Here is a 12,804-nt window from a genome sequence, read left to right as displayed (position 1 = left end):
CTGATTAAATGAATCTTTTTACTTAGAAGGAGAGTACAATTTTACTTACTTTATAAATACTGTTTAAAAAGTATGTAAGTCATAAGTATCTAAGTCTAATTGAGTCAGACCTTGTCATTATTGAAATCTAAATAATTGAGTCATCAAAAGTTTTGGAAAAGTTTACTGAAATTTTATAAAAGTCTATAAAAAGCTAACAAAGATTGGTAAAATCGTAAAAATCCTTTAACCGTAAAAACTAACGAATTTTCGTAAAAATTACAAACAAATCAAGCAAAAATTTGCAGGTAAGAGTGAATTACAAACAGGGCCGAATTTTCCTATAAGATAAACAAGCTGTTGCTTAAGCCCCCTGCTTTGAAGTGGGTCCCTAACTCCCCCCAAAAAAATTCATGACTCGTTCCTTAAAAAATGGAAATTTCTTGAAAAAACTAATTTCATTTTAAGTGCTTGAAAACCTTGAACATTTGGAAAAGTGTGGCTGCAAACCTTAAATTTTAAAATTTAGAACAAATGGTAGAGGGGGGAGGAATGCCAAAATATGTCAAATTCAGCTCCTTGCCACATCCTGTATCAAAAATGTAAAAATCATGGTTCTCACGTTTGTAACATATTATTTGAAATAAATTTTTGTGACTCGCATGTTTCATATCTTGCTATTAATTCAATCCCAAATGCAAAATTTTGGAAATTCTTTTGGTGTTGCTTGCTTTTATCTTACTTCTGCATATTGTCAATCTGTTTAGCCCAAAAATAAAATTACACTCTACTTCTATTCCTCTTTGTTTTTTGTCCCACTTGTAACTGAATAGAAGTTGTTGTAATGAGAAATCTGTAGTTTTTTTTCTTTTAAATTTAAAATGGCTCTTTCTCACAAAGTTAGAACAGGACTGTAAAACTTTACACTCAAGTATTAAAATATCAGAGACAAGTACAAATGAAGTGCGTTAAATAATTTTATTTATTCTAGAGTCCTTGAAAATAATTAGATACGTCTTTGAAAATCCTAAGCAAAGTGGGCTCCAATTACTTCTACTGCATATTGTTAATCTGTTTAGCCAGGAAAAAAAATATACACTACCTCTATTCCTTTTCGTTTTCTGCACTACTTATAATTAAAAAAAAGTTGCTGCAATGAGAAATCTATAGTTTATTTTTTCTTTCAAACTTAAAATGGCTGTTTCTTACAAAATTTGAACAATACTGTATAACTGTATATCCATTTTACAAAATTTCCTCCGGGGGAGAAACCCCCGGCCCCTTAAAATTGGAGCCCTGTGTCACTCTCTTGATAACAGCTCCCTATCTTTAGGTCAATTCAAAAAGGACAGCATGAAAACATGCATTAATGAAAACGACACACAAAAAAGTAAAGCATGGACTTATGCATCACATTAAACAGACAAAAACATGAGAGTGGGGGGGGGGGGGGGCAATAAAAATGTTGCTAAATAAAAAAAAATCCTGCCCCCCCAGGAACTCAGTCCTAAATCCGCCTATGAGTAGGACACTGAAAGTTACTTACTTTCGCTGACTTCTTTAAAACATATTTTTAACATAAATATTACACAAGTAAAACCAACAGCATTGTTTTAGTTGACAACTTAAAATTGTTTTTTGCATAATATAAGTCATTACATACTGTAGCACAGTATATGTGTTACTTTTTGAACAACTTTATATTTTTTTTTAATTAAAAAGAAAAAAGACAGTTGAACTCTCTTTATACAACCAGGGTTAATACAAAAGAACGGCTTAAGAGAACATTTTTTTTTAGTAAAGTTTGATTTGCTACTCAATTACTGCATTAAAATGCAAGCAATGACTAACAAAACTTTCTAAGCTTGTTACTAAAAATGTTCGTCCCATTTTTTAAAAATATTTTTTTAGAAATTAGTTAAGCATCTTGTGTGGTTGTAGAAAGCCTAATAGGTGTGTGCAGATATACAATGGCACTAGGCGTTTTACTTCAAAATACTGTGAATAGTGAAATTTTCAGAGGCCTAAAATTAACTAAATAAAAAGGTTTATTTTACGTTAAATATTAACAAGTAAGATAAATATCTCTCTGTGTGTAATTAAGTACAAGGCATGTAATAATTTTAATAACTTGTAAAAAAAATTTATATTTATATGGGTATGTATTTCTTCCTTTTTTCGCAAAATTTTACTTCACAGCTGTTACAAATAACATTAAACACAAACTCTTTTGTAAAGGTTTAGTACTTAGCATTAACCGAGTTCAACTGAATTTTTGAAAGCCGGCATTAATGCTCTTGCCTTTACTCATTGTCTTGAAGTAATTCGCTAAATGCAATCACAATTTCAAGAAGAAAACTTTGTCTTTAAAATTAATACTGATAAAAGTTATCGCTTCTCCGCTGTTTTAATTTAATTGCTAAAATTTAATGTCGACTTGTTTTTTTGCCATCGTATTATTTGCTGTTGCTGTGAGAAATTACACAAAGGTTTTTTTTTTTTTTTCTAGACTTTAAAAAACCTTTCACTTTAAAATGAAGTTATATACCTATACATTTTGAAATTGATTGTTTTTCGCATTCAATGTTTGTTACAAATGTAATCTTTAGATTTTTTTTTCAACAAATAAGGAAATCCTTTGAAATTGAGTTACCTTGTGTACATAAATAAATATTTTCATCATGTTTTAATAGTTAAAATACCGTATTCATTCATCAAAACCTAATTTCTTGATTAGCAAATAGTTCAATACAGGGACTGATTGTTAAAAGGTTTCAATTTGTTTTACATAAATATGTCTATTATTTACATAAGTAAATCTGCATTACTTCTATACTTTCACTGTTACTTGTGATTCCTGCAGCAATAACTATACTGCTTGCAAATTTAGTTCAAAATTATTTAAATATAAACTTTTCAGTTTCATCAAGATTAGATATGTTTTTAACAGTGGTTTGAATAATTTTTTAGAAATCTTATGCTAACTGGTTGCTGGAAGGAAAGCATTTGTTTTAGGTTTCCAATAATATTTCCCTATTTAATGTACTATTTTTACTGAAAAAAGGAGCATCTTTTCAAATTATATTTTTAATTAACAGTTTCAAACACTACTTTTTATTTAATATGCAATGGTTTTCAAGTAGGGCAAAGAAAGGAAACCATTATCGTTGGTAACGTAAATCAGGGGAAAAAAATTTTTGCAGTTGTTTTCGTCCTTGAAAGTGCTATCTTTTTGCATCTGTGTTGGGAACTAGATACAGTCTAGCACTGTTTATATATTACTCTTTTATATGTTTCTTAAACTGTTTCCTGCAGAGTCTGATACATATTAACATATACTTATTGTATGTTTTTTCACTCAGTCCCTTCAAAAATTTATAAACGGTACTTTACTGTGTGTTTTCATTTTTTATTAAGCTTTGTTAACAGGCTAGAAAATGAAATTTGTTTATATTCATTAAAACTTTGATTTGGAAAGGTTCGAACTAAATTCAGTGATCATTTGTGGTGGGAGTTTTTAAATGTTAAAACGCTGAATGAACCGAAAATAATTTAATTTAAAAAAGCTTAATCTTAAAGTATAATGTATTCAATAAATTGGCTTTGTATATTGAATGCCAGATTTCATACTTTGCTGGTAACATTCATGAAATTCAGTGTTCATTTCTTTAACAGATCAATAAAGCCTTGCGAAGCATGGACAAAAAGATCATCGAATGTAAATACGAAGATGGTCAATGGGTGTTCATGAGAGAGAGGACGGATAAATCCTTCCCGAATGCGTACACCACTGCTATGGGTAAGTTAAAACCTTTCTGCTTCTTAAAAGCACTCAATTGATTTTGAGGAAAGCAATTATCCAATGAAATCTCGTAACAAGGAACTTCTATGGTCTGGAAATTTTGTTCGCTCTAATGGAATTCATGTAATGCAGTGAAAACTACAACGGGACTAAAAATTTATTTTGCTGAAACGGATATTTCGTTGTATTGGTATTCATTGTAACGGGATATTACTGTATTTTTGAAACTGAATTTGTTAATTGATGGAAGCCAACCATATGGAAACTTACATTGGACTGTAATCAGGGTTTGAAAATATATTTTCGAAAATATCCGATATTTTGATATATATCCGATATTTTCGATCAGCGCAAACTAAAGTCTTCAAAATGGTAAATGCATCCTCAAATCACTCTTTATTTTCTTACATTATTCTTGCAATATGCGGGCTTAAAATTAATGTTCCTTTCATTATTTATATCTAATATTTCATTTTACATTTCTATCAATTTTAATGGTGTTCATTTAGCATTAGCTGTTTCTCATTTTTCTGCTGTTAGCTACTTTAACTCAGTTGTATGATTTAGGAATACAAAATATGCATTAGTCGGTGCACAGTCATAAGACATTTTCTTCTGTTTTCTGACCAACATCTAATATTTAATTAGGCACTCTTAATATGATTTAAAATTGTTACATTACTAATAATAAAATAAATATAAAATAATAAAAAAAGAAAGATTATATTTGCTATATTAATAATGTATTAATACATCATAAAAACCTCTTGCATAAGTTTTTTGGTTATTTTTACTAATAAATGAACAATATTACTATGATTAATGTACTTTTTATATTAGAAATATCGTAGTTGAAAAAATAAATATCGAAAATATCAAAATATCATGACATTTTCAAAATAAAGATCTGATATATATCGTGATATATATTGCCTGATATACAGTGAAACCTCAATAAGTAGTCAACCGGTTAAGTGGTCACTCCGTTTAAGTGGTCATTTTTCATTGGTCCCGGAAAGATCTCATTCACAGTAATGTAAAATGACCCTCCTTTACTGGTCACCGCTTAACTAGTCACTCAAAAGTTGTTTTCTAAAATTCCTTTTCCTTATCAGATCTTAGAAAATAGTGTCGGACTTAGTTGAAAGGCTGTTTGATATTTATTTTCCTTGAAATCTCGCTCCTCACTTCTGGTCGTTCAAAGCATATACTTCTTGCTGTGACTCTGCCGAGTGCCGAGAATATGAATCTAACTCCTTCCAGCAAGACAGACAAAATCTAATACCTGGAGAAAGTTGGCCAGTATTTAGCATCCGTTCACAAGGAACAACAAACACAAAATTTAAAGCTTGATGTATGTTAGAAGAGATCATTCTTTTCCCTAAGCAACAACTTCATGAGTCAACATTGAAGGATTGTATTAATGTAGTAAAATAAGTTGTTGTTATTTAGTAATGTATAAGTAAGAGAAAATGAAACAAAGTAACATCATAAGTATTTTCAACCCTTTTTAATATTTCCCCACTAATTTATAGACATTTCTTACATGAGCTCTTGTTTTTCTCACAGAATTCTACTGCCATTCATGAATATTTGTAAGGCTTATTTTTCTTCCTTAATTTCCCACTCCACATAAGTGGTCAAAAATTTTTGGTCCCTTGAGTGACGACTTAACGAGGTTTTACTGTATATCAGAAACCCTGACTGTAATGCACAAAAATGCCGAATTTTGGGCAGTGTGATCCAAACCGCATGAGGCCTACTTGTTCATTTTTGTTGGCACTTGCACATCAATGATAACCAGGCTGAGAACAAAGCACGAAAAAAGGGAACAAAAACCTCAACTGATGGACAAAGAAGTTACGCAAACCACTGCCCCAATGTTTCAGCTGCCTCCTCTGCGTATCTTCAGCTTCCCGGCTATTGAGGCCAACAAGGGCGCCCATATATGGGGGCAAGGGGGTCTCGAGCCCCCCCCCCTTAGAAATTAGAACTTCCTTGCTTTTAGTACTTTTTTCTCTGCAAAAATGTAAAAACATTTCTTCTCCAGCCATTCATGAATAAGTTATTAAAAATGTCAAATTTTAATGACTCTAATCTGTACTGAAATCTGCTTCCATGGGGAAAATATCTGAGCCCCCCCCCTTTACAATTTTGCATATGGGCGCCCATGGAGGCCAGCCTTTTCAAGATCAGCCTAGAACAGGGCTTCTCAAATGGTGGGTCGCGAGATGTGAAAGAAAAGTTTAAAGGAAATTAATTTATTGCCTTGTTTTTATTAAAAGAGAGTACACATAAAGCTTTTAATACAAATACAAGTTGGATTTTGTGTTCTATTAGTTAGTGGGATGCATAAGCTCATACCAACTTTTGAAGGGAAAAAAAAAAACAGGCGATTCCACTAGAGGTATAAGGGTGATTCACCAGTGACATATTTCACAACAAAATTATTAAATAATGCTTTTGAATAAAATGAATACTAGATTTAAAGTGAAATGGAGATTTTTCCCAGACGTAAGCTAATTGGTAGCAGCAAGAAAAATAAAAATACTGCAAAGGAAAAACCAAATGATGAGTAAATTTGCTTAAAGTTTTGTACATTCCATAGAGCGAAAAATCAATATGTAATGAAAGTAAAATGTAAAATAGTAGGTGCTAGTACATGTTAAAATAACTTCAAACTTTCAAAATAATTGAAATAATTTCAAGATGCAAAGGGATTGAAATCTGCTGCAATTTTCGGCAAAGCATGTGTTTCGTTGAACATGCAATATGAAAAGCTTCCAAAAATAAATTTTTACTAAATGAGTTAGTGGAAAAATTCCTTTCCTCTGACATTGGTGGATGATTAGAAAAGGGCGCCATCTATTGAGAAGAACGTGAAACTCTTTGATGATTGATTGAAATAACTGCAAAAACGGGAGAAAATGTTAAAAAACGGCAAATCTCAGGAGATGGAAGCTAAAAACGAGAGTCTCCCGTTAAAAACAGTAGAGTTGGCAAGTTTGTAAGCTTGTTTTGAATTAATCAATTAAAGGATGTCTTGACTTTCTTTTTCAATTCATCATTATGGAGAATCCTTGTTCACAGTTGTAAGAAAATGGCATGCTGTTGTGGACAGTTTTGGGTATTCCTTTTTTAATACCTATCCAATGTCGACATAAGCTGTGTTAAAAGTTACCTTAGCCGACTGATCACTTGAAATCTCGTTCAGTTAGTTGATCATGATGACGGGCACTTGCTGCTGCAAGATTATAAAATCAGTAAGGTCTACTACTGTCTCTTATTATAAAATATTTCAGAAGACAAAAATTTATGTTTATTTTACTTGTTATTCGTGTTTCTAAGGATAAAACTTAACCATTTGTGTGGTTTTTAGCTATTGTTTTAGGGTTTACGCAGAGTTAAAACTTTGGGGGGTGGAAAATACTTTCATTTTCCCAACAATCCAACAAAATGTCTGATTTTTCAAACAAGGCGTGGCCTTTATGACGTCACAAGTAATGCACTTTGGCACAGCTTTCTATTAAGTTTCCACGTTTTGGTAATCAAGAAGCGATTTAAATATTGCACTCTACGCTTGCTATCAACCGCATCGTTGTCAGTGCACGTGAGTAAAGCAAATTAAATATTATATATATATAGTATATATATATATATGTATATATATATATATACGTAGTGAATGGCATTTCACAGGGCTCACAGTAGACTTTTCCAAAATTTTAGGAAAATTTTAGGGGCATTTTAAGTTACAATCTCCTTTAAACAAGCAGCCTGACCATAATTTATTAAACAACAACCAAACTTAAATGTTATCTCATAGAATGCATAAACAACTTACTTCAATTACTTCTGTAAAAAAAAAATAATAATAATAATTTTTTAACCAATTTACATCACATATTAAGGTAAACAATATTTAAACTAAATCAATTATATTAAGTATAAATACATTTTAACACAACAACTTTTCTACATACCTTCTTACCGTGGTGAACTCGAATATAGATTCTATAATAAATTTTAAAGAAAAAGCCATAAAAAAAACTTTTACATTTTATAATGGTGAATTCAAAATTTTTATTTGCATCTCATCAAAAAAAAAAAAAAAACCGTAATCTGCTACTATGAAAAAACAGATCTGACCACACATTTGATTCATCCAATAATGTTTTCAAAAGCAATTTTGTGGGGTTACATTACACTGATTATCTTTAGTCGTTTTTTCAAAATTTGTTCTTTGTCAGTTTCGAAGATGGATAACTCTGATTCTAATTTTTGTTACTGACTTGTGCCTTCAAGAATTAGGTTCTGTGCAACTCATTTGTACAATATTTTGAGTTACTGTAGCATTCTTCAGTCTCTCTGTTCCCTCTTTTATCAGGCCTAAAGCTAATTCTTTATTCTTCTTCAACTCATTGATCTTTTTGTTATTTTCACTTATCTGTAAATCAAGATTATTTTTCCTCTTTTTCAAGTTTTTTCTGTCATTTGTTCCTTTTCTTTTTTAAGCTTCTCTTCTTCTTTCAATCTGTTAATATACTCCTGGTATGATTTATGCGAATCTTTCACTACTTTTAGTAATGTTAAAGTGATAGGTACATTCAGTATCCCTCCATAACTTTGAATAGTATCTTTCACTAATCTGAGTTATACAATAGTATGTTCACTGTGATTCACATTTATCATAGCTTTATTGAATGAAAAACCCTTCTCAGGGTCCGCATTCCCATGTGGCAAAATCATAACAGTTTTGATTACTTCAGTTAACTTTTTATATTTTAGCCGATTGTTAGTATCTTTCGGAAGAAATAATTGTCTCCAATATCCATCTACTCGTGTTGTTTCAGATAGATTTTCATGAGCAGTAACATCAAATACGAAAAGTTTCCACTCTTCTCGAACATTATCAATAAAGTCATTCGAAAAGTTTAAATAACGAGCAATTCGTGTAATTGCATGAACACTGTTGGAGCAGGAATATGCGTCAGAAGAAGTGCGGGAGACTTATTTCGGTCAGCAAATGGCAGTTTTTACGTTTTTTTAGGAACACCAACAAAATTTTAGTATAATTTTAGGAATTTTAGGAGCTGTGAAAATATTTAGGAATTTTAGGGAGAATGCGAGCCCTGATTTCATCATTTGTGATGTCATCGGCAGAAGTGTAAACAATGAAAGTGCACCGATTAAAATTTTATTTTTATATATTAAACTTAGGATCTGACCATTTTTTAAATAATTTGACTATGTTTTTAAGCATGCTCTTTCAGAAAAAAATACTTTTTTTAAATTTTGGAAACGACCCCATTATGTGAAAAGAAAATATAAAAAATTACTTATTTCGTTTAATCCCATCACTTATCTTATCACATAGTAAATGAATGTGCTCATCAGTTTTTCAGCATTGAGTAAGTATGTATATTTTATTCTAATGACTTATAAAAAATATTTCTTTCACCCACAGGTGTCTGTGAAAGTATCCGTAATCCCGTCACGACAGAACTCCTCTTTCATACTATAGACCGTTATCGTTGGAGGCCTCCACAAAAGCCCACCAGTCATTGAGAAATCTAAGAAGAGTCCCAAGATCTGCAACATTTTAATTTGTTTTTATTTAGGATTCATCAGAGAGGACTTAACCGTTATACTACATTGTTGCTTCAAAAGGCATCGAAAAGAAAAGTATTGTTGATCAAAAGGGTTTTCAGTCTGTTTTTAATCCATGTAAAAATGTTTGAAAACAATTATTCTTTCTGCTTGAAACCTTAAAATAGAGTTTTTGTTAGATGTGTATATTTTGTTTGCCTTCAAGTAATGTATCCTTGAAATAAATCTTTGATCTTAAATGTGTTATATTATTTGTAGCAGAATATTTGATTCAAGTTTTCAATAGTCCCATTTTAAACATGAAAATAAACTTTGTTAGCAATAATGACACCTTATATCCAAAATTCATTTCTAAAACTCTCACTTTATTCACACACACTGTACACACGAAATGAGTTTTAAAAAAGTATTTAAATTATACATATAACTTTTTCCATGTACACATATATTACAAAAATTGGCAATCTTTTTTTTAAATATTTTGTGCAATTAAAAGAGTGAACGCACCAATTCCAAAATTGTCCGAAATATTGCAAAACATGTAATATACATGCTATGCTTCGAACGAAATTTTTCTTAAAAGACCAGCTTTTCTTTCTCCAGAAACATAGCATATATAAAGTTAAATAAATGCACATTAAGAGTATAATTAATCATGATCAGCTTACGCAAAAATTTAGTAAAATAATGAGTTCAGCATTAACCTAAATAAAAGCTTGAATTACCGAGTTACAAAATAAATTTCAGGTCAAAATAACTTACATTAGTTGGAAATGAAAAATATTTATAATATAGATGCATTTCATAGAAAGAAAATCATAAACATCGAAATGTGAATGCTTACACACTGGTGAGGAAAACAAACATGTCAAATACTTCTTCAGATTTTGACAATGTCATGAGCATTTTCAAACGTAATATTTAAACAAATTTCATTAGTTGAATGGTTATAGATACTGCGCATGAATAACTATGCTTTACAGACACAACGCGGTGAGGTCTCTTTGGGATTTTTGTCAAAAATAAAATATGGTAACTTCCCCCGAGATAACAAAAATATATTTTTCAAGAGGAATGCAACAGTTCAAAAGTTCTTCTCTGATAGAACATGTAAGATAATGATTAGAACATGTAATTTTTCTGAAGATCTTAACATAGGTATATTTTTAAGAAAGAAAAAAAGAATTGAGAAAAATTTTGAAGATTAACAAACAAATGGATTTCTATAGAACTTATGCCCGCCCTCTTTCTGAAATAATTTATTAATAACAGGTTTGGTGTCGCAAAAGGTTACCTTTTGACTTCTAACTTAATCCACCTAACAGAAACAATCAATTATAATTGCTGATATCCATAACCATACAACTGAAGAAAATCAATTTAAAGACTTGAATAATAATTGAACAATGATAATAATAGCAAAGTAAATTCAATCTTGATTTTTGGAATGAAAAGTTTTCTTGATTAAAAATATAGAGCATTGGAACATGTTTTCTTTTCAGTCTACGCATTTGGAGTATTGTTTGAGAATAAGATTTCATAGCATGCCTTTCTTAAATTTCTAAGTACTTTAATAATGATCAAGGATTTGATAATTGCTTTACTATAATTAATAGTGTTTTAAGGATCAAACCAAAAAATTTTATCTCTGAAATTAAAATATACTGCCTCTCATTATAACAAGAGTTGCCTGCATAATGTTAATTGTATCATGTCTCCTAAATACTTCTGCATTGAGGTTTACTACTGTATTATACAAACAGCAAAAAAAACCTGGTTTTACTTCCTATACATTTTTAAATACAATAGTCTCGAAAATCCGAGGTAATTGGGGCTCGCCCCACCTCAAATTACTGAAAACTCAGATTTTCTGAAAAATTCTTTAGACTACATAAGGGCATGCGCTTTTTACTTCCTTACGCTGTAAAAAAGAATATTGTCCCCTCTAAAAATTAATCACTTAAATATCAACATAAATTTATGTTTTAATTAACCCTAAACGAGTTTTTTTTTTTTCTTGATATGTACCTGTACTTGTGTGTAAACTTGCAGACAACCAAAAACTGCCCTTTGATCGTCCTCGAATAAGTTTTGATGAGTTTTATCGTGACATTTGTTTCTACCAAACAAAATAATACAAAAACTTTAGTCATAGATGGATGATAAAATTTTGTGTATACGCTTTGTACAGCGTCAAGTTTTGCACTTTCCCTTTTAAATTACAATCAGATAGCCCAAAAAAGCTGTTTGTTTGTCCTTTGAGGCAAAACAATGTTTCAATTTCAAGTTGTTTTTTGTATCGACCAATTTCCTACATTCTCCAATACCTTTCTTAATCCTTAACAGTCAAAGAATATTTCATGTCACTTGGCAAGTGTTATTGACATAAACCTTTCAATTTTATTTTATTTTCCTTATTGTATATTCAGGGTTCATACTCAAATTTGAAAATCAAAAGTAAGGAGTTTCGCAGGAGTTCATTTTATTTTTTAAGGACTAGTTTCCCGTTTAAAGATGTATTTTTTAAAACTTATTTCAGAAAAACTATGTACAACTCTAATATTATTTATTTTTGTTTTCATACAAAACATTGAACGCACAAACATACTGAATTTATAGTAAAATATGCATTTACTGCATTTTCTTTGACGTGAGCCGCCTAGGAATCAAATTCAAATACAAGGGGGGGGGGGATGTTACATAAAAGAATTTATAGAAGCAAAAAAAAAAAAACCTTTAGCATGGTACTTTAACAAATCTACAAGATGTTATTTTACAAATAACTATCTACATAATCGTCATAAATTTAAAAAAAAAATTCGGATGTGGGGAAGAAATTTGTCTAACGAAAAAATCGGATTTCCGGTATTAGCAGACGAATAAATAGCGGAACTTTGGTAAAGTTAGGTACAACGTAATCACTCCTATCAGATTGGCGATAGAAAAACAGTTTTTAAGGCCATGTAGGATAAAAAAATAAGGAGTGTGTAAGGAGATAATAGCAAAATTCAGGAGATTTAAGGGCCCTTATTTTCTTTTCTTAAAAAGCAGGAGTTTATAAGGAGTTTGTAAGGAGCGTACGAACCCTGATATTGTTAGGGAAGTATAAATAATGTATAATCAATCATAGCAAAATATTTCAATTTTCAGATGAAAACATTTTTATCTATAAAAAGTATACCTTAAAAATAATAACAAAGCACATCGGATTAAGCGGAATCTCTGACTTTTGAGACTCAGATTTTCGAGAGACTAGTGTACTAAAACACTTGCTTAAAATTTTGTCCAGTAAGTTTTAACTAAATCTGTTTGTAAAAAGTAAAATTGTATTGATACTAAGCTGCTTGGTATTGAATTTGGTATTTCGTTATGACATGGATTTGATAACATAAATGGGACAAGATGCAAGAATT

General features: G+C 30.5%; 1 protein-coding gene across 1 annotated transcript in view; it reads left to right on the top strand.

Annotated features, from left to right (window-relative positions):
- The window catches only part of LOC129219840 (mRNA-capping enzyme-like), a 71,847-nt gene extending 62,217 nt beyond the window's left edge, over positions 1 to 9,630 (top strand). The window contains 2 exon segments of the mRNA XM_054854149.1: positions 3,655 to 3,778; positions 9,249 to 9,630. Of these exon segments, the coding sequence (XP_054710124.1) occupies positions 3,655 to 3,778; positions 9,249 to 9,349 (225 nt within the window). The 3' untranslated portion in view covers positions 9,350 to 9,630.
- Positions 9,631 to 12,804: the final 3,174 nt, after the last annotated feature.

Source organism: Uloborus diversus, chromosome 4 (genome assembly GCF_026930045.1).
Source record: "Uloborus diversus isolate 005 chromosome 4, Udiv.v.3.1, whole genome shotgun sequence".
Taxonomy (NCBI): Eukaryota; Metazoa; Arthropoda; class Arachnida; order Araneae; family Uloboridae; genus Uloborus; species Uloborus diversus.
The sequence above is the reverse complement of the archived record's forward strand: the minus strand, read 5'-3'. Positions and strand labels throughout refer to the sequence as shown.